This window comes from Argopecten irradians, chromosome 1, assembly GCF_041381155.1.
Source record: "Argopecten irradians isolate NY chromosome 1, Ai_NY, whole genome shotgun sequence".
Taxonomy (NCBI): Eukaryota; Metazoa; Mollusca; class Bivalvia; order Pectinida; family Pectinidae; genus Argopecten; species Argopecten irradians.
In genome coordinates this window covers 66,675,914-66,694,597 of record NC_091134.1, presented here as the reverse complement: position 1 = coordinate 66,694,597, position 18,684 = coordinate 66,675,914, and the positions used below count along the sequence as shown (strand labels likewise).

The 18,684-nt window shown below is 37.2% G+C and overlaps 1 protein-coding gene across 1 annotated transcript in view; it reads left to right on the top strand.

Moving 5' to 3' along the window:
* LOC138309486 (small subunit processome component 20 homolog) overlaps positions 1 to 18,684 on the top strand; it is a 114,689-nt gene that overhangs the window by 57,411 nt on the left and 38,594 nt on the right. The window contains exons 27-41 of the mRNA XM_069250732.1: positions 1,322 to 1,447; positions 8,655 to 8,821; positions 8,984 to 9,062; positions 12,450 to 12,645; positions 12,760 to 12,837; positions 13,103 to 13,182; positions 13,427 to 13,653; positions 14,020 to 14,155; positions 14,613 to 14,703; positions 14,973 to 15,046; positions 15,341 to 15,410; positions 15,694 to 15,747; positions 15,933 to 16,088; positions 16,546 to 16,701; positions 17,086 to 17,223. Of these exons, the coding sequence (XP_069106833.1) occupies positions 1,322 to 1,447; positions 8,655 to 8,821; positions 8,984 to 9,062; positions 12,450 to 12,645; positions 12,760 to 12,837; positions 13,103 to 13,182; positions 13,427 to 13,653; positions 14,020 to 14,155; positions 14,613 to 14,703; positions 14,973 to 15,046; positions 15,341 to 15,410; positions 15,694 to 15,747; positions 15,933 to 16,088; positions 16,546 to 16,701; positions 17,086 to 17,223 (1,828 nt within the window). The remainder of the gene's footprint in view (positions 1 to 1,321; positions 1,448 to 8,654; positions 8,822 to 8,983; positions 9,063 to 12,449; positions 12,646 to 12,759; positions 12,838 to 13,102; positions 13,183 to 13,426; positions 13,654 to 14,019; positions 14,156 to 14,612; positions 14,704 to 14,972; positions 15,047 to 15,340; positions 15,411 to 15,693; positions 15,748 to 15,932; positions 16,089 to 16,545; positions 16,702 to 17,085; positions 17,224 to 18,684) is intronic.

Here is an 18,684-nt window from a genome sequence, read left to right as displayed (position 1 = left end):
GTGTCTCAGGGAGAACTTTGTACTTAGTGTCATTCAGGTAGGGAGAACTTTGTACTTAGTGTCATACAGGTAGGGAGAACTTTGTACTTAGTGTCGTACAGGTAGGGAGAACTTTGTACTTAGTGTCGTACAGGTAGGGAGAACTTTGTACTTAGTGTCGTACAGGTAGGGAAAACTTTGTACTAGTGTCATTCAGGTAGGGATAACTTTATACTTAGTGTCATTACAGGTAGGGAGAACTTTTACTTAGTGTCATTCAGGTAGGGAGAACTTTGTACTTAGTGTCGTACAGGTAGGGAGAACTTTGTACTTAGTGTCGTACAGGTAGGGAGAACTTTGTACTTAGTGTCATTCAGGTAGGGATAACTTTATACTTAGTGTCATACAGGTAGGGAGAACTTTATACTTAGTGTCATTCAGGTAGGGATAACTTTATACTTAGTGTCATTCAGGTAGGGAGAACTTTGTACTTAGTGTCGTACAGGTAGGGAGAACTTTGTACTTAGTGTCGTACAGGTAGGGAGAACTTTGTACTTAGTGTCATTCAGGTAGGGATAACTTTATACTTAGTGTCATACAGGTAGGGATAACTTTATACTTAGTGTCATTCAGGTAGGGAGAACTTTGTACTTAGTGTCGTACAGGTAGGGAGAACTTTGTACTTAGTGTCGTACAGGTAGGGAGAACTTTGTACTTAGTGTCATTCAGGTAGGGATAACTTTATACTTAGTGTCATACAGGTAGGGAGAACTTTATACTTAGTGTCATTCAGGTAGGGATAACTTTATACTTAGTGTCGTACAGGTAGGGAGAACTTTGTACTTAGTGTCATTCAGGTAGGGATAACTTTATACTTAGTGTCATTCAGGTAGGGAGAACTTTGTACTTAGTGTCGTACAGGTAGGGAGAACTTTGTACTTAGTGTCGTACAGGTAGGGAGAACTTTGTACTTAGTGTCATTCAGGTAGGGAGAACTTTATACTTAGTGTCATACAGGTAGGGAGAACTTTATACTTAGTGTCATACAGGTAGGGAGAACTTTGTACTTAGTGTCATACAGGTAGGGAGAACTTTGTACTTAGTGTCATATATGTGGGGAAAACTGTATACTTAGTGTTGTACAGGTAGGGAGAACTTTATACTTAGTTACTTAGTGTTGTACAGGTAGGGAGAACTTTGTACTTAGTGTCATACAGGTAGGGAGAACTTTATATTAATTATAACTGAAATTAATTGTACTTAAAAAATTTCTGTTAAAAAGAAAGTATTAATGGACACCTGTTGTCTTCAATTTGTTAGGAATTATTGTTTGATGTTTCAGAGAAAACTTCAACCGGCTGCTGGACGATACAACCTTCAAGTCCGAGTTGGTGTTATTCAGTATTGATCAAGAAGGGGGACAGATAAACAAAGAACACCGCAGTCAGCTCCTACCTATATTGATGAGGTATTACATATAGAACACAGGAGTCAGCTCCTACCTATATTGATGAGTTATACATATAGAATACAGGAGTCAGCTCCTACCTATATTGATGAGGTATTACATATAGAATACAGGAGTCAGCTCCTACCTATATTGATGAGGTATTACACATAGAATACAGGAGTCAGCTCCTACCTATATTGACGAGGTATTACACATAGAATACAGGAGTCAGCTCCTACCTATATTGATGAGGTATTACACATAGAATACAGGAGTCAGCTCCTACCTATATTGATGAGTTATACATATAGAATACAGGAGTCAGCTCCTACCTATATTGATGAGGTATTACACATAGAATACAGGAGTCAGCTCCTACCTATATTGATGAGGTATTACACATAGAATACAGGAGTCAGCTCCTACCTATATTGATGAGGTATTACATATAGAATACAGGAGTCAGCTCCTACCTATATTGATGAGGTATTACATATAGAACACAGGAGTCAGCTCCTACCTATATTGATGAGGTATTACACATAGAATACAGGAGTCAGCTCCTACCTATATTGATGAGGTATTACACATAGAATACAGGAGTCAGCTCCTACCTATATTGATGAGGTATTACACATAGAATACAGGAGTCAGCTCCTACCTATATTGATGAGGAATTACACATAGAATACAGGAGTCAGCTCCTACCTATATTGATGAGGTATTACACATAGAATACAGGAGTCAGCTCCTACCTATATTGATGAGTTATTACACATAGAATACAGGAGTCAGCTCCTACCTATATTGATGAGGTATTACACATAGAATACAGGAGTCAGCTCCTACCTATATTGATGAGGTATTACAGAGAGAATACAGGAGTCAGCTCCTACCTATATTGATGAGGTATTACATATAGAATACAGGAGTCAGCTCCTACCTATATTGATGAGGTATTACATATAGAATACAGGAGTCAGCTCCTACCTATATTGATGAGGTATTACACATAGAATACAGGAGTCAGCTCCTACCTATATTGATGAGGTATTACACATAGAATACAGGAGTCAGCTCCACCTACCAATAGAATACAGGAGTCGCTCCTACCTATTTGATGAGGTATTACACATAGAATACAGGAGTCAGCTCCTACCTATATTGATGAGGTATTACACATAGAATACAGGAGTCAGCTCCTACCTACCTATATTGATGAGGTATTACATATAGAATACAGGAGTCAGCTCCTACCTATATTGATGAGGTATTACAATAGAATACAGGAGTCAGCTCCTACCTATATTGATGAGGTATTACATTACAATACATATATTGATGAGGTATTACAATAGAATACAGGTCAGCTCCTACCTATATTGATGAGGTATTACAAGAATACAGGAGTCAGCTCCTACCTATATTGATGAGGTATTACATAGAATACAGGAGTCAGCTCCTACCTATATTGATGAGGTATTACACATAGAATACAGGAGTCAGCTCCTACCTATATTGATGAGGTATTACACATAGAATACAGGAGTCAGCTCCTACCTATATTGATGAGTATTACACATAGAATACAGGAGTCAGCTCCTACCTATATTGATGAGGTATTACATATAGAATACAGGAGTCAGCTCCTACCTATATTGATGAGGTATTACACATAGAATACAGAGTCAGCTCCTACCTATATTGATGAGGTATTACACATAGAATACAGGAGTCAGCTCCTACCTATATTGATGAGGTATTACATATAGAATACAGGAGTCAGCTCCTACCTATATTGATGAGGTATTACATATAGAATACAGGAGTCAGCTCCTACCTATATTGATGAGGTATTACACATAGAATACAGGAGTCAGCTCCTACCTATATTGATGAGGTATTACACATAGAATACAGGAGTCAGCTCCTACCTATATTGATGAGGTATTACACATAGAATACAGGAGTCAGCTCCTACCTATATTGATGAGGTATTACACATAGAATACAGGAGTCAGCTCCTACCTATATTGATGAGGTATTACACATAGAATACAGGAGTCAGCTCCTACCTATATTGATGAGGAATTACACATAGAATACAGGAGTCAGCTCCTACCTATATTGATGAGGTATTACATATAGAATACAGGAGTCAGCTCCTACCTATATTGATGAGGTATTACATATAGAATACAGGAGTCAGCTCCTACCTATATTGATGAGGTATTACATATAGAATACAGGAGTCAGCTCCTACCTATATTGATGAGGTATTACATATAGAATACAGGAGTCAGCTCCTACCTATATTGATGAGGTATTACATATAGAATACAGGAGTCAGCTCCTACCTATATTGATGAGGTATTACATATAGAATACAGGAGTCAGCTCCTACCTATATTGATGAGGTATTACACATAGAATACAGGAGTCAGCTCCTACCTATATTGATGAGGTATTACACATAGAATACAGGAGTCAGCTCCTACCTATATTGATGAGGTATTACACATAGAATACAGGAGTCAGCTCCTACCTATATTGATGAGGTATTACACATAGAATACAGGAGTCAGCTCCTACCTATATTGATGAGGTATTACACATAGAATACAGGAGTCAGCTCCTACCTATATTGATGAGGTATTACATATAGAATACAGGAGTCAGCTCCTACCTATATTGATGAGGTATTACACATAGAATACAGGAGTCAGCTCCTACCTATATTGATGAGGTATTACATATAAATACAGGAGTCAGCTCCTACCTATATTGATGAGGTATTACACATAGAATACAGGAGTCAGCTCCTACCTATATTGATGAGGTATTACACATAGAATACAGGAGTCAGCTCCTACCTATATTGATGAGGTATTACACATAGAATACAGGAGTCAGCTCCTACCTATATTGATGAGGTATTACACATAGAATACAGGAGTCAGCTCCTACCTATATTGATGAGGTATTACATATAGAATACAGGAGTCAGCTCCTACCTATATTGATGAGGTATTACACATAGAATACAGGAGTCAGCTCCTACCTATATTGATGAGGTATTACAATAGAATACAGGAGTCAGCTCCTACCTATATTGATGAGGTATTACATATAGAATACAGGAGTCAGCTCCTACCTATATTGATGAGGTATTACATATAGAATACAGGAGTCAGCTCCTACCTATATTGATGAGGTATTACACATAGAATACAGGAGTCAGCTCCTACCTATATTGATGAGGTATTACATATAGAATACAGGAGTCAGCTCCTACCTATATTGATGAGTTATTACACATAGAATACAGGAGTCAGCTCCTACCTATATTGATGAGGTATTACATATAGAATACAGGAGTCAGCTCCTACCTATATTGATGAGGTATTACACATAGAATACAGGAGTCAGCTCCTACCTATATTGATGAGGTATTACACATAGAATACAGGAGTCAGCTCCTACCTATATTGATGAGGAATTACACATAGAATACAGGAGTCAGCTCCTACCTATATTGATGAGGTATTACATATAGAATACAGGAGTCAGCTCCTACCTATATTGATGAGGTATTACACATAGAATACAGGAGTCAGCTCCTACCTATATTGATGAGGTATTACACATAGAATACAGGAGTCAGCTCCTACCTATATTGATGAGTTATACATATAGAATACAGGAGTCAGCTCCTACCTATATTGATGAGGTATTACAATAGAATACAGGAGTCAGCTCCTACCTATATTGATGAGGTATTACATATAGAATACAGGAGTCAGCTCCTACCTATATTGATGAGGTATTACACATAGAATACAGGAGTCAGCTCCTACCTATATTGATGAGGTATTACATATAGAATACAGGAGTCAGCTCCTACCTATATTGATGAGGTATTACACATAGAATACAGGAGTCAGCTCCTACCTATATTGATGAGGTATTACACATAGAATACAGGAGTCAGCTCCTACCTATATTGATGAGGTATTACATATAGAATACAGGAGTCAGCTCCTACCTATATTGATGAGGTATTACATATAGAATACAGGAGTCAGCTCCTACCTATATTGATGAGGTATTACACATAGAATACAGGAGTCAGCTCCTACCTATATTGATGAGGTATTACATATAGAATACAGGAGTCAGCTCCTACCTATATTGATGAGGTATACATATAGAATACAGGAGTCAGCTCCTACCTATATTGATGAGGTATACAATAGAATACAGGAGTCAGCTCCTACCTATATTGATGAGGTATTACATATAGAATACAGGAGTCAGCTCCTACCTATATTGATGAGGTATTACATATAGAATACAGGAGTCAGCTCCTACCTATATTGATGAGGTATTACACATAGAATACAGGAGTCAGCTCCTACCTATATTGATGAGGTATTACACATAGAATACAGGAGTCAGCTCCTACCTATATTGATGAGGTATTACATATAGAATACAGGAGTCAGCTCCTACCTATATTGATGAGGTATTACACATAGAATACAGGAGTCAGCTCCTACCTATATTGATGAGTTATTACACATAGAATACAGGAGTCAGCTCCTACCTATATTGATGAGGTATTACACATAGAATACAGGAGTCAGCTCCTACCTATATTGATGAGGTATTACACATAGAATACAGGAGTCAGCTCTACCTATATTGATGAGGTATTACACATAGAATACAGGAGTCAGCTCCTACCTATATTGATGAGGTATTACACATAGAATACAGGAGTCAGCTCCTACCTATATTGATGAGGTATTACACATAGAATACAGGAGTCAGCTCCTACCTATATTGATGAGGTATTACACATAGAATACAGGAGTCAGCTCCTACCTATATTGATGAGGTATTACACATAGAATACAGGAGTCAGCTCCTACCTATATTGATGAGGAATTACACATAGAATACAGGAGTCAGCTCCTACCTATATTGATGAGGTATTACACATAGAATACAGGAGTCAGCTCCTACCTATATTGATGAGGTATTACATATAGAATACAGGAGTCAGCTCCTACCTATATTGATGAGTAATTACAATAGAATACAGGAGTCAGCTCCTACCTATATTGATGAGGTATTACATATAGAATACAGGAGTCAGCTCCTACCTATATTGATGAGGTATTACACATAGAATACAGGAGTCAGCTCCTACCTATATTGATGAGGTATTACATATAGAATACAGGAGTCAGCTCCTACCTATATTGATGAGGTATTACATATAGAATACAGGAGTCAGCTCCTACCTATATTGATGAGGTATTACATATAGAATACAGGAGTCAGCTCCTACCTATATTGATGAGGTATTACACATAGAATACAGGAGTCAGCTCCTACCTATATTGATGAGGTATTACATATAGAATACAGGAGTCAGCTCCTACCTATATTGATGAGGTATTACACATAGAATACAGGAGTCAGCTCCTACCTATATTGATGAGGTATTACACATAGAATACAGGAGTCAGCTCCTACCTATATTGATGAGGTATTACACATAGAATACAGGAGTCAGCTCCTACCTATATTGATGAGGTATTACATATAGAATACAGGAGTCAGCTCCTACCTATATTGATGAGGTATTACATATAGAATACAGGAGTCAGCTCCTACCTATATTGATGAGGTATTACAATAGAATACAGGAGTCAGCTCCTACCTATATTGATGAGGTATTACACATAGAATACAGGAGTCAGCTCCTACCTATATTGATGAGGTATTACACATAGAATAGAATACAGGAGTCAGCTCCTACCTATATTGATGATGAGAGAGAATAAGAGTCAGCTCTACCTATATTGATGAGTATAATACAGGAGTCAGCTCCTACTATATTGATGAGTATACAATAGAATACAGGAGTCAGCTCCTACCTATATTGATGAGGTATTACATATAGAATACAGGAGTCAGCTCCTACCTATATTGATGAGGTATTACATATAGAATACAGGAGTCAGCTCCTACCTATATTGATGAGGTATTACATATAGAATACAGGAGTCAGCTCCTACCTATATTGATGAGGTATTACACATAGAATACAGGAGTCAGCTCCTACCTATATTGATGAGGTATTACATATAGAATACAGGAGTCAGCTCCTACCTATATTGATGAGTTATACATATAGAATACAGGAGTCAGCTCCTACCTATATTGATGAGGTATTACATATAGAATACAGGAGTCAGCTCCTACCTATATTGATGAGGTATTACACATAGAATACAGGAGTCAGCTCCTACCTATATTGATGAGGTATTACACATAGAATACAGGAGTCAGCTCCTACCTATATTGATGAGGTATTACACATAGAATACAGGAGTCAGCTCCTACCTATATTGATGAGGTATTACACATAGAATACAGGAGTCAGCTCCTACCTATATTGATGAGGTATTACACATAGAATACAGGAGTCAGCTCCTACCTATATTGATGAGGTATTGGATATAGAATACAGGAGTCAGCTCCTACCTATATTGATGAGGTATTACATATAGAATACAGGAGTCAGCTCCTACCTATATTGATGAGGTATTACATATAGAATACAGGAGTCAGCTCCTACCTATATTGATGAGGATTACACATAGAATACAGGAGTCAGCTCCTACCTATATTGATGAGGTATTACAATAGAATAGAAACAGGAGTCAGCTCCTACCTATATTGATGAGGTGATGAGGATATCCTACCTATATTGATGAGTATTACATATAGAATACAGGAGTCAGCTCCTACCTATATTGATGAGGTATTACATATAGAATACAGGAGTCAGCTCCTACCTATATTGATGAGGTATTACACATAGAATACAGGAGTCAGCTCCTACCTATATTGATGAGGTATTACACATAGAATACAGGAGTCAGCTCCTACCTATATTGATGAGGTATTACATATAGAATACAGGAGTCAGCTCCTACCTATATTGATGAGGTATTACATATAAAATACAGGAATCAGCTACTATATTGATAAGGTATTGGATAAAGATCTTTTCTTGAAATGTTTTTACACAGTGTATGTACATTTGATAGCTCACTCAGTTACAGTGTCGGTTATACAAATATAATAAGTGATCCAAACAAACCATGTTAACTACATCAGTCTTATCATACTGACCTTTTCCTTACAGAATATTATACGGCAAGATGCTGACCAAGACAGGGAAGGAGACCGCTGGACGTAGTCATAGTAACCTCCGCCAGTCCATTGTGTTACGTTTCCTCAATGGTTGTAATATGGAGGAGGTGGTGATGTTCCTGGACCTTGTCTTCCTACCCTTCCATCACTTTATCACAGGTATTGTAACTGGCCCAGGAGGAGGTAGTATTGTACCTGGTCCAGGGGGGGGGAGGTATTGTATCTATTGAAGCGGATTGCAATACTGTAGTTATAATAGCTAAACTGATCTTGAAGACATCTAATGCTTATCATAATGTGATGTGCTGTACTTGTTTTCAGACAATCCCCAACAGATGGCAATAGATGTACTGAAGACAACCAACCTGTCAGAGGTGATTCCACTACGCAAGATAACTGGGTAACTCATTAGTTTTTAACCCACCATCATCAGATGGTGGGCTATTCAAATCGACCTGCATTCGTGGTCCGTCGTCGTCGTCCGTGGTCCGTCGTCGTCGTCCGTCCGTAAACAATGCTTATCACTATTTCTTAAAAACTGCTGCAGGGATTTTGTTCAAACTTCACATGGAGGGTCCCCTTGGACCATATTTGTGCCATACAGATTTTGAGGCTGATCGGAAAAACAAGATGGCTGCCAGGCAGCCATCTTTGATTTTGGTAGTTGAAGTTTGTTATCAATATTTCTTGATTTCTTGAGAACTACTGAAGGGATTTTGTTCAAACTTCACATGGAGGTTACCCTTGGTCCCTAGTTGTGCAATACAGATTTTGAGGCTGATCGGAAAAACAAGATGGCCGCCAGGCAGCCATCTTTGATTTTGGCAGTTGAAGTTTGTTATCGATATTTGGTAGCAAACAAGAGCAGCCTGGCCCCGGTCTATATTTTTATTAAGTGGGGAGTCCCTGTTTTGAGCCATGCATAAAAAATTAAAAATCAAATATATTCTGAAATTGGTACATCCAATATGGAGGGTTTGATTTAAGCTTCAATTTTTTCAAAAATAAACATAACAAAAATGGGTTAGAGATTACAATTCTGGGCTCCTCCGGAAGTGTGTCTTGACCGGAAATGCTAGCTTTACTTGAAGGAAAATCCATAGCGCGGGTTTAGGCAAAAATATTGAAAAATCCACACGATCGATCTATGAAATGAATTAGCTTATTTTGCCATTGTGATAGAAGTGCTCAATTTAAGGTAGGTCTTAAGAAAAAAATTGAGTACAATTTTCTGCAATTTTGGGCTAAAAATCATGATATTTTGCAATTTTTCAGGTAGTTTTTTGTTGTTACCATGGTATTCACATGCATGAAAAAGCGCAGAATATGGCCAAATCTGTATCAAAATATCAAATTGTAATTGCAAAAGTTGTGCTGATTAATTATATATATATTTTTGTACAGGTATTTTTTACAGTTAAATGACTATATCTATATTTCTAAGGCATGCGCCTTATTTTCATAGATTGTCCAAATCTACTGTTTTCTGCTACCTTTCTTGAGAACTACTGAAGGAATTTTGTTCAAACTTCACATGGAGGTTACCCTTGGTCCCTATTTGTGCCATACAGATTTTGAGGCTGATAGGAAAAACAAGATGGCCGCCAGGCGGCCATCTTGGATTTTGATAGTTAAGGTTTGATATCCCCATTTCTCAAAAAGTGCTGAAGGGATCTTTCTCAAATTTAATATGTAGGTTCCCCTAGGGCCCTTGTTGTGCATATTGCATTTTTGGACCAATCGGTGAACAAGATGGCCGCCAGGCCGCCATCTTGGATTTCGATAGTTAAAGTTTGTTATGGCTATTCCTCAGATAATACTGAAGGAATCTGTCTCAAATTTCATATTTAGGTTCCCCTAGGGACCTAGTTGTGCATATTGCATTTTGGGACCGATCGGTTAACAAGATGGCCGCCAAGCAGCCATCTTAGATTTTGTTATTCAAAGTTTGTTATCGCTATTTCTCAGAAAGTACTGAAGGGATCTGTCTCAAAATTCATATGTAGGTTCCCCTAGGGCCCTAGTTGTGCATATTGTGATTTGGGACCGATTGGTCAACAAAATTGCTGCCAGGCAGCCATCTTGGATTTTTATATTCAAAGTTTGTTATCGCTATTTCTCAGAAAGTATTGAATGTATCTTTCTCAAATTTCACATGTAGGTTCCCCTGGGGCCCTAGTTGTGCATATAGTGATTTGGGACCGATTGATCCACAAGATGGCCGCCAAGGAGTCATCTTGGATTTTGAAAATTGAAGTTTGTTACCACTATTTCTCAAAAGGTACTGAAGCGATCTGTCTCAAATTTTATATGTAGTATGTTTGAAAAAGTTTAAAAAGTAGAGAAAAGATCCATCTTTCCTTTGTCAGATATAGATCATTCTTTGGTGGGCGCCAAGATCCCTCTGGGATCTCTTGTCTCTACTTCTATGTTATCAGCGTTAGAGATAGGGAAGCCTCATAGTATTCACTAGAGGTGTAACCATTCACCGATGCATCAATGTATTGCATCGCTTGGTGGTGCATCGATGCATCGTATGCAATTTATTAGTATCGCAATACCTAAAAATAAAAATTGAACATTGGATTATCTCCCTTGGTCAACGTCATCCAAACGTTTGTTAGTAACAAAATGGCGTGGAGCACAATACTAATCTTGTGTCAGTGCCTGTGGCGCTTGCTGGTCTTATTTCAAATTTCTGTCTACTTAATCTAGTAACAGAACATGGGAAAAAAACTTGCGTCGTTTGTAATGAGTGTAAGCAAAAGCTTGATTATTTCTGAAGTACAACCAATCTAACAATAAACAAGTCATTGTTAATTTGTATTTGATAATGGAATTATTTATTTCATTAAGTTATTTCATAATGTCTATCAAAATATTGTGATACATATTGTATCGTGAACCCTGTATCGTGATACGTATTGTATCGTCACATACCTTGCGATACACAGCACTAGTATTCACATAACTGCAATATTGTAGCTCAAGACAAATAACGATGTCGTCTTTAGAGCTACAATTTGTGCCTATTACTGATAATGGAGCAAAGAAAATGATTGTGAAAACCATTAATAAAATGTCTGTATGCATTTTGTTGTACTTGTTTCTTATCACTTACTTTCTAGGCAATAAATCTGAACCCTATAAAATATCAAATTCACAGCAATACATTATTTTTTTCACATAGAAATATGATGGTCTTTTTGAAGGAAAATTATAAAGAAAGTATACCTATGAACATGACGTCTTATGAGTGGTAAAGTAGAATGGTCTTTATGTTTGTTTTGGACAAAATTAATATATAAATGTATGTATACGCTTAAAATAATTGGAAACCTACAGAAAAGTATAGAATATTGTTCCTGAGTGATTTTCTGAAGCAGTGCTTCACTACGACACATAAGCACCATTTTGTACCCGCCCGAAAGGTAGTGTAGGCCAGGTATGTATATTTGTTCACAGTGTCTGTCTGTCTGTCCATCCACAATTGTATTTCAGAGATTTGCTTAAGATCTAATAGGCCTGTTGTTTTAATATTTAACCCATATTAATAGATGCAGATATGTTGATGTACAATATGAATTTTCTTGAGAAATTTAAGACGATTTTGAAGAGCCCGGGGAACTTGCTTGGTGTAAAGCCTGATGCACTCTTGGGTTCTTCACTTAGCGTGCCCTTGCTGACTTGACATTATTTCAGGTAGCATTGGGTCATATAAGTATATTAAATTAGAATTACTATGGTTTAAGTAGAACATTGTATTCCATGGTTTTATGAATTACAGAACACTGTATTCCATCAACACCTTCTGTAAGAAGCTTGGCCACCTGATGGATGACTATCTCCCATCAATTATTGAGATACTGGTAGGACTAATGGCTACATGTATAGCATGTTTGGAGCAGAGGGACAAGATCACGCCATTTTCTCTCAGTATACTGAAGACTCTGAGGCAGATGGCCACCAATAGGTTTATAGAGGTAAATATCGTAATGTTCTATCTCAGTTTACTTATCTGTCGAGCCTTCTGCAATATTACTATCGGTCAGATTTTTAAAAGTATTTCCTTTCAAATAACTCCCCTTCTTTTGCAGATCTTTGAAAATTATGACGGCTACAAGTTTTCCCCTGTTGAAATTGATGCTGTGTTTTCTGTGACTGTTTGGCCACAGGTAAGTCAGTGCATTATATGGGGAGAGGTACCAATTTATTTAAATTTATAAATTTTATGAATTTTCAATTAATAAGTTGTAAACCAAATTTTGTCCATGACATTGTATTTCATAGGAATATGTTTGGTTGAAGGTATTCAGCTTACAGGTAACCACTTCTATGATGTTTCTCTAACGGCAATAGTAGTTTGGAAGCTTTAGTGTTCCATTGGACCTTTTGTTTGAGACGTAGATGTATATTTATTATATAGTGTTTGATTGACAGGTAGAAAAGCTGCCTTATGAGGGTGTGTATCACCCAACCAGTCTACTGAAAATACTGGCCACATGGTCAAGATCTCCTCGGTAAGAAATATTTAATTGATATAAATATTTAAGTGTTACTTCATGATTATGATGTACCAAACCAGTGGCAGTAGTGCTTGTTAAACAAACCTGATAAATTGTGTCTGTTTATGTAAACTTAAAAACTACCATAATGAGTAATAAATTGAGTCCTAATACATGTTGATAACCAGTATGCATATGATTCCAGATTTTATACTTCCAAACTGAAATCTTCTTAATAAGTCTGTCCTGTGTTTTCTAGATATATTTTATACCTCGCCAAACATCACCATGACGACAAGACAATGACTCCACTGCCATTTGTGTTCAAACTCCTCAATGCTGCCAATATAAAAAGTACAGTGTCCAGCCTCATTCTGGAGATTGTAGATAATCTCCTTAACCCTAAAAACCCTGACGATGACACAGAAGAGCTCCGCCCACTTCCTGTTCACTGCGGACCTGCGTTGGAGTACACCCACATGACAAGTAATACACTTTAATGATGGCTATTTTACATCATCTTTGATAAAAAGATACATATCATAAACTGATGTACAGAATGCCGTTGTATCAATGAACTCACAATTGAATGTATAAAGTATGTTAGTAATGAAATGTCTTACTATGTTGTATGTCTACACATCATCTTTTTTGCACCAGTTCATGTGAAATTGATATGAAATTTTTCATTTTTTATGTGAAATTCACAGTTAGAAATATTGCCTGTACAGTTGAACAGAAGAACAAACACAGTTTCTTGTTTAGTTACGTTAGATAAGTGGTAGCTATGTGCATGTTTTTGCTATATGTACAATATTTCACTGTAAATAACCAAGGTTACTATTATTACAGTCCAGGAGATTGGTGCAGATATGATGTCTCCACATATCCCAGCCCTACTGACCTTCCTCCAAACTGCCATCGCCAGCAGAGAGACAAAGGTCTACATCAAGAAAGGCTCCTCAAGGGAGCTGAGAATTCTCTCCAGGTAATACAAAATACACACAGAGACTCAACAGCTTAGTCTTTTTGTTACTCACTGCTAACACATTGAATGAATTTCTGATGATCTGCCGTCCTTCTGTCTATGTATTTCTGTGATGTATATACATTACATTCCTGGAATACTGTAAACCAACTTTATTTCACAGCTATAAAATTTCGCGATTTTCATATTAGAAAATAAAGTTCTTCAAAATTAATATAACATTGAAAAATTGAATGGAAATTTCTATCAATAAATACAACATAGATGGTAATTCGTAGAGATAAAATTTACTTTTAACATGAAATCTGTGAAAGTAAATTTCACACGGTAAAAAGTGGATTTATAGTAGGCTCTTATGTAGTTAATATATATGTATTCATCATCCTGTGAGATTGTATACCTATCCTGTTGTAGGAAATTCTATAAAATCCTGATTGTATTGTTATATGTTTGACAGCATCAGTTGTTTTGTGTCCGACCTGAGTCAGTGCCCCATCCTCATCTCTCTCCTGTTACCATTCCTAGACAAGGCTACCACAAGGTCAAAGGTAAGCTCCACCTATCTGGATAGGGAATGGAGTGCCCCCAGTCTAACTATATTATATCAGTTTTGTTAATGTTTGAAATACTTTTCACAGAAAATGGAACTCATTATTTAACACCAAATGCCCCGAGAAATAAGCGCTGTTATATAAAAGATTTGTTGACTGAAGTAAAAAAAAAAAGCAGTTATTATAGAAAAAGTTTTACTCTTTGTGACATTTGATGTAGAAAGTTTTGGTGTATAAACCTGAGAAGTATTGATATTGTTTTACAGGAGGCAGAAGAAGACATCCTGACCAGTATTATCAACTTAATGGCTACCATCACCAACAAGGCACAGTTCTTTAGGTAACAAAGAATTTTGTGTCAAGGACAGAGAGTTACAATGCTGTGATGTCTGATGTTTCAGTATTTTAATAAGAGTATACAGAGAGTAATGGAGAGTTTTAGCTGTAAATTGGAAAATTAATGAATGACCGTAATAAAATTGTTGGGCAAGAAAACCCCAAATGAAGTTGCCGCAAATATACGTTGGTTTAGTTGGTATACAGTCCCCAATTGTAAGGGTTAGATACAAGCCATACTTTACATACCTTTTCAATCATCACTCACATTAATACAGTTTTGTATATATCTTTGTAGACGTGTGTCGGTGCTGTTTTCTAACCTGCTGTTCCGTAAGTCACGAGATCTCCTCTGCTCCATACTACAGGTACAACATATATCTAATTACAAACTTCTGTAGTATTTGTTGTCCTTTTCCTTTCAAGTCACAAATTTGAATATGGTCGTTACGACTGAAGTATCTTTTGTTTTGGTTAAAGGTATATGTGCCATAATTGTGCAAAAATATTGACATAATATTTTTTCTCAAGTAATGAATTAAGCATGAATCTTGAACAAATTATAAACATAAACAGATTATATTCTGAATCTGTGTAACTTTTATGTAAATTATTGGTTCAGTACTGAGCTAGATTTCCCTGCCATTACAGATGATACTGACGGAGGAAAATGGACAGTCACCACTTGCTGACTTAATCATGGAGGTAAGGATATTGGTGTTAGAAGTACAGTTAATGCAATCAGGATTTTCATAATCAAATCCTTTGTACCAAATGTGTGACTCTATGAAATATCTCTGTCCCTATAGAATCATCGCTTATATTAATCATGTCAGACATTAATAGAATAAAAGTAGACATGTATGAATCTGATTCACTGTTCTCCACAGCTAAATGCCTGGGATCCCAAACGCACAGATGAGCCAGACTACATGAAGAGACTGGGCGCCTTCAGGAATGCCAACGACATGATTAAGTCTATGAACAAGATTGAAGTGGACATGCTCTTACCCATAATGCACAATGCCTGCTACTTCATCAATATGGTTGGTTTTAGTGGTGTACATTACCTATTTCTGTATAATCAAATCCCATTAAAGCATGTTTATAGCGAACACGCTTATAATAAATTCATGGTTATACCATACTCATTTTCGTTCAATTTTCCTATAAGATATCTGTAATATGTTTATTATGAACTACACTATGTCTTATAACAAAGTGATTTTATTGGTCCCCAGAGGTTTTTTATATCTGTGTTTAATTGTATTTGAAAAAATAGAGATGCTGTATAAGTCAGTTATGACAGTCATTTTACCCTCTGCCTCAGAACTTAATGTTTATTGCAAATATGAAGTTGAATACACCAGTTAAATACTATCATTACTATTACCTGTGTGAGCTGACATTACCAAATCTGTCAGAAACTGGTTCAGAATGACTTGTTTGTAAATTCAATATCTGTTACCCTGTTTGATACACTGTGATTATGATGTGATTCAGATTGATGACCTGTCTATAAGAGATAATGCCACCAATACACTGGTTACTATGGTGAAACAGTTTTCTCTGGTTACCTATGACAATGATGCCTACAGAGATTTGATCAGCCAGGGAATCCTGGTGGAGATAAAGGCTGGCTTTAGAAATAAGAATGAGGTAAGTTACAAAGAAACCAGTATTCTCTGTTTGAACATCACGAGTTATCAGTTACCCTGTAAATCCAAAATTAGTATGCTGGTATAATATTTCTAATTGACATGTATAATATTCTTAATTTGTCAATTTCCTTGAAAAGATTCTTCTAAAAGACTGATTGGAATTGAATATAACTTGATGGACTTTAATATGATTTGTAGTAAATATAATTACATTGTCAGGTTTATATATTGTCTAAACAGATAGGTCGATCCTACAAGGAAATAAGTGATAGGACTAGAAGTCAACTTGGTCTTTCTCTATAACAGTCGCCTCCTCTTGAGGATTTGAAGTTGTAAAGGACCTGATTCCTGTAACTATAGATTTGTCCTTTGTTATCCCCAGAATGTAAGACATGAGTACATCACCCTCCTGTCTGTTGTGGTTGACACTTTTCCTGACCAGCCAAACTTTGTTGACCTACTTGCTCTCAAGGACAAAGACTTGGAAGCTGACTTTTTTGAAAATATAGGTCACATACAGGTGAGTTATCAGCTAGTCTTTTAGTTGAATTTTTAGGTCATCTGACCAAAGGTCAGGATGACCTATTGTCATCGTGTTTCGTCCGTCGTCGTGCGCCGTACATCGTGCGTAAAACTATTTATACAAAAGCCTACTCCTCCTAAACCCTTGAGTGAATTACATTCATATTTGGTGTGAAACATCCTTGGGGAAGGACAATCATATTTTACATAAATGAGATAGGTCCGACCCCTAGGGGCAGAGGGGCGGGGCCCCAAAAGGGCAAATTTTCTTAATTTAAGCTTTTAAATCCTACTCCTCCTTCATCCTTGGATGGATTTCATCCATATTTGGTGTGAAACATCATTGGGGACAGACAATCATATTTTATATAAATGAGCCTGGTCTGACCCCTAGAGGCTGAGGGGTGGGGCCCCAAAAGGGCAAATTTTCTTAATTTTAGCTTTAAAGTCCTACTCCTTCCTCATCCTTGGACGGATTTCATCCATATTTGGTATGAAACATCATTTGGGATGGACAATCATATTTTTAGCCCACCATCTTATCCACCATCATCAGATGGTGGGCTATTCAAATCGCCTTTCGTCCGTGGTCCGTCCGTCCTTCCGTCCGTCCGTTAACATTCTTGTTACCGCTATTTCTCAGAAAGTACAAAAGGGATCTTTTTCAAATTTCATATGTAGGTTCCCCTAGGGCCCTAGTTGTGCATATTGCAATTTGAGACTGATCGGTCAACAAGATGGCCGACCGGCGGCCATCTTGGATTTTGATTGTTAAAGATTGTTACCGCTATTTCTCAGAAAGTACTGAAGGGATCTTTCTCAAATTTTATATGTAGGTTCCCCTAGGGCCCTAGTTGTGCATATTGCAATTTGAGACTGATCGGTAAACAAGATGGCCGACCGGCGGCCATCTTGGATTTTGATTGTTAAAGTTTGTTACCGCTATTTCTCAGAAAGTACTGAAGGGATCTTTTTCAAATTTCATATGTAGGTTCCCCTAGGGCCCTAGTTGTGCATATTGCAATTTGAGACTGATCGGTCAACAAGATGGCCGACCGGCGGCCATCTTGGATTTTGATAGTTAAAGTTTGTTACCGCTATTTCTCAGAAAGTATTGAAGAGATCTCTCTCAAATTCAATAAGTAGGTTTCCCTTAGCCCCTAGTTGGGCATAAAGATTTTGGGACTGATAGGTCAACAAGATAGGCCGACAGCCCGCTTCTTGGATTTAGATAACTAAAGTTTGTTACCGCTATTTCTCAGAAAGTACCTTAAGGGATCATTCTCAAATTTCACAAGTAGGTTCCCCTAGGGCCCTAGTTGTGCATATTGCATTTATCGGTCAACAAGATGGCCACCTGGCCGCCATCTTGGATTTTGATAGTTACCGCTATTTGTCAGAAATCACTGAAGGGATATCTCTCAAATTCCATGCATAGGTTCCCCTTGGGCCCTAGTTG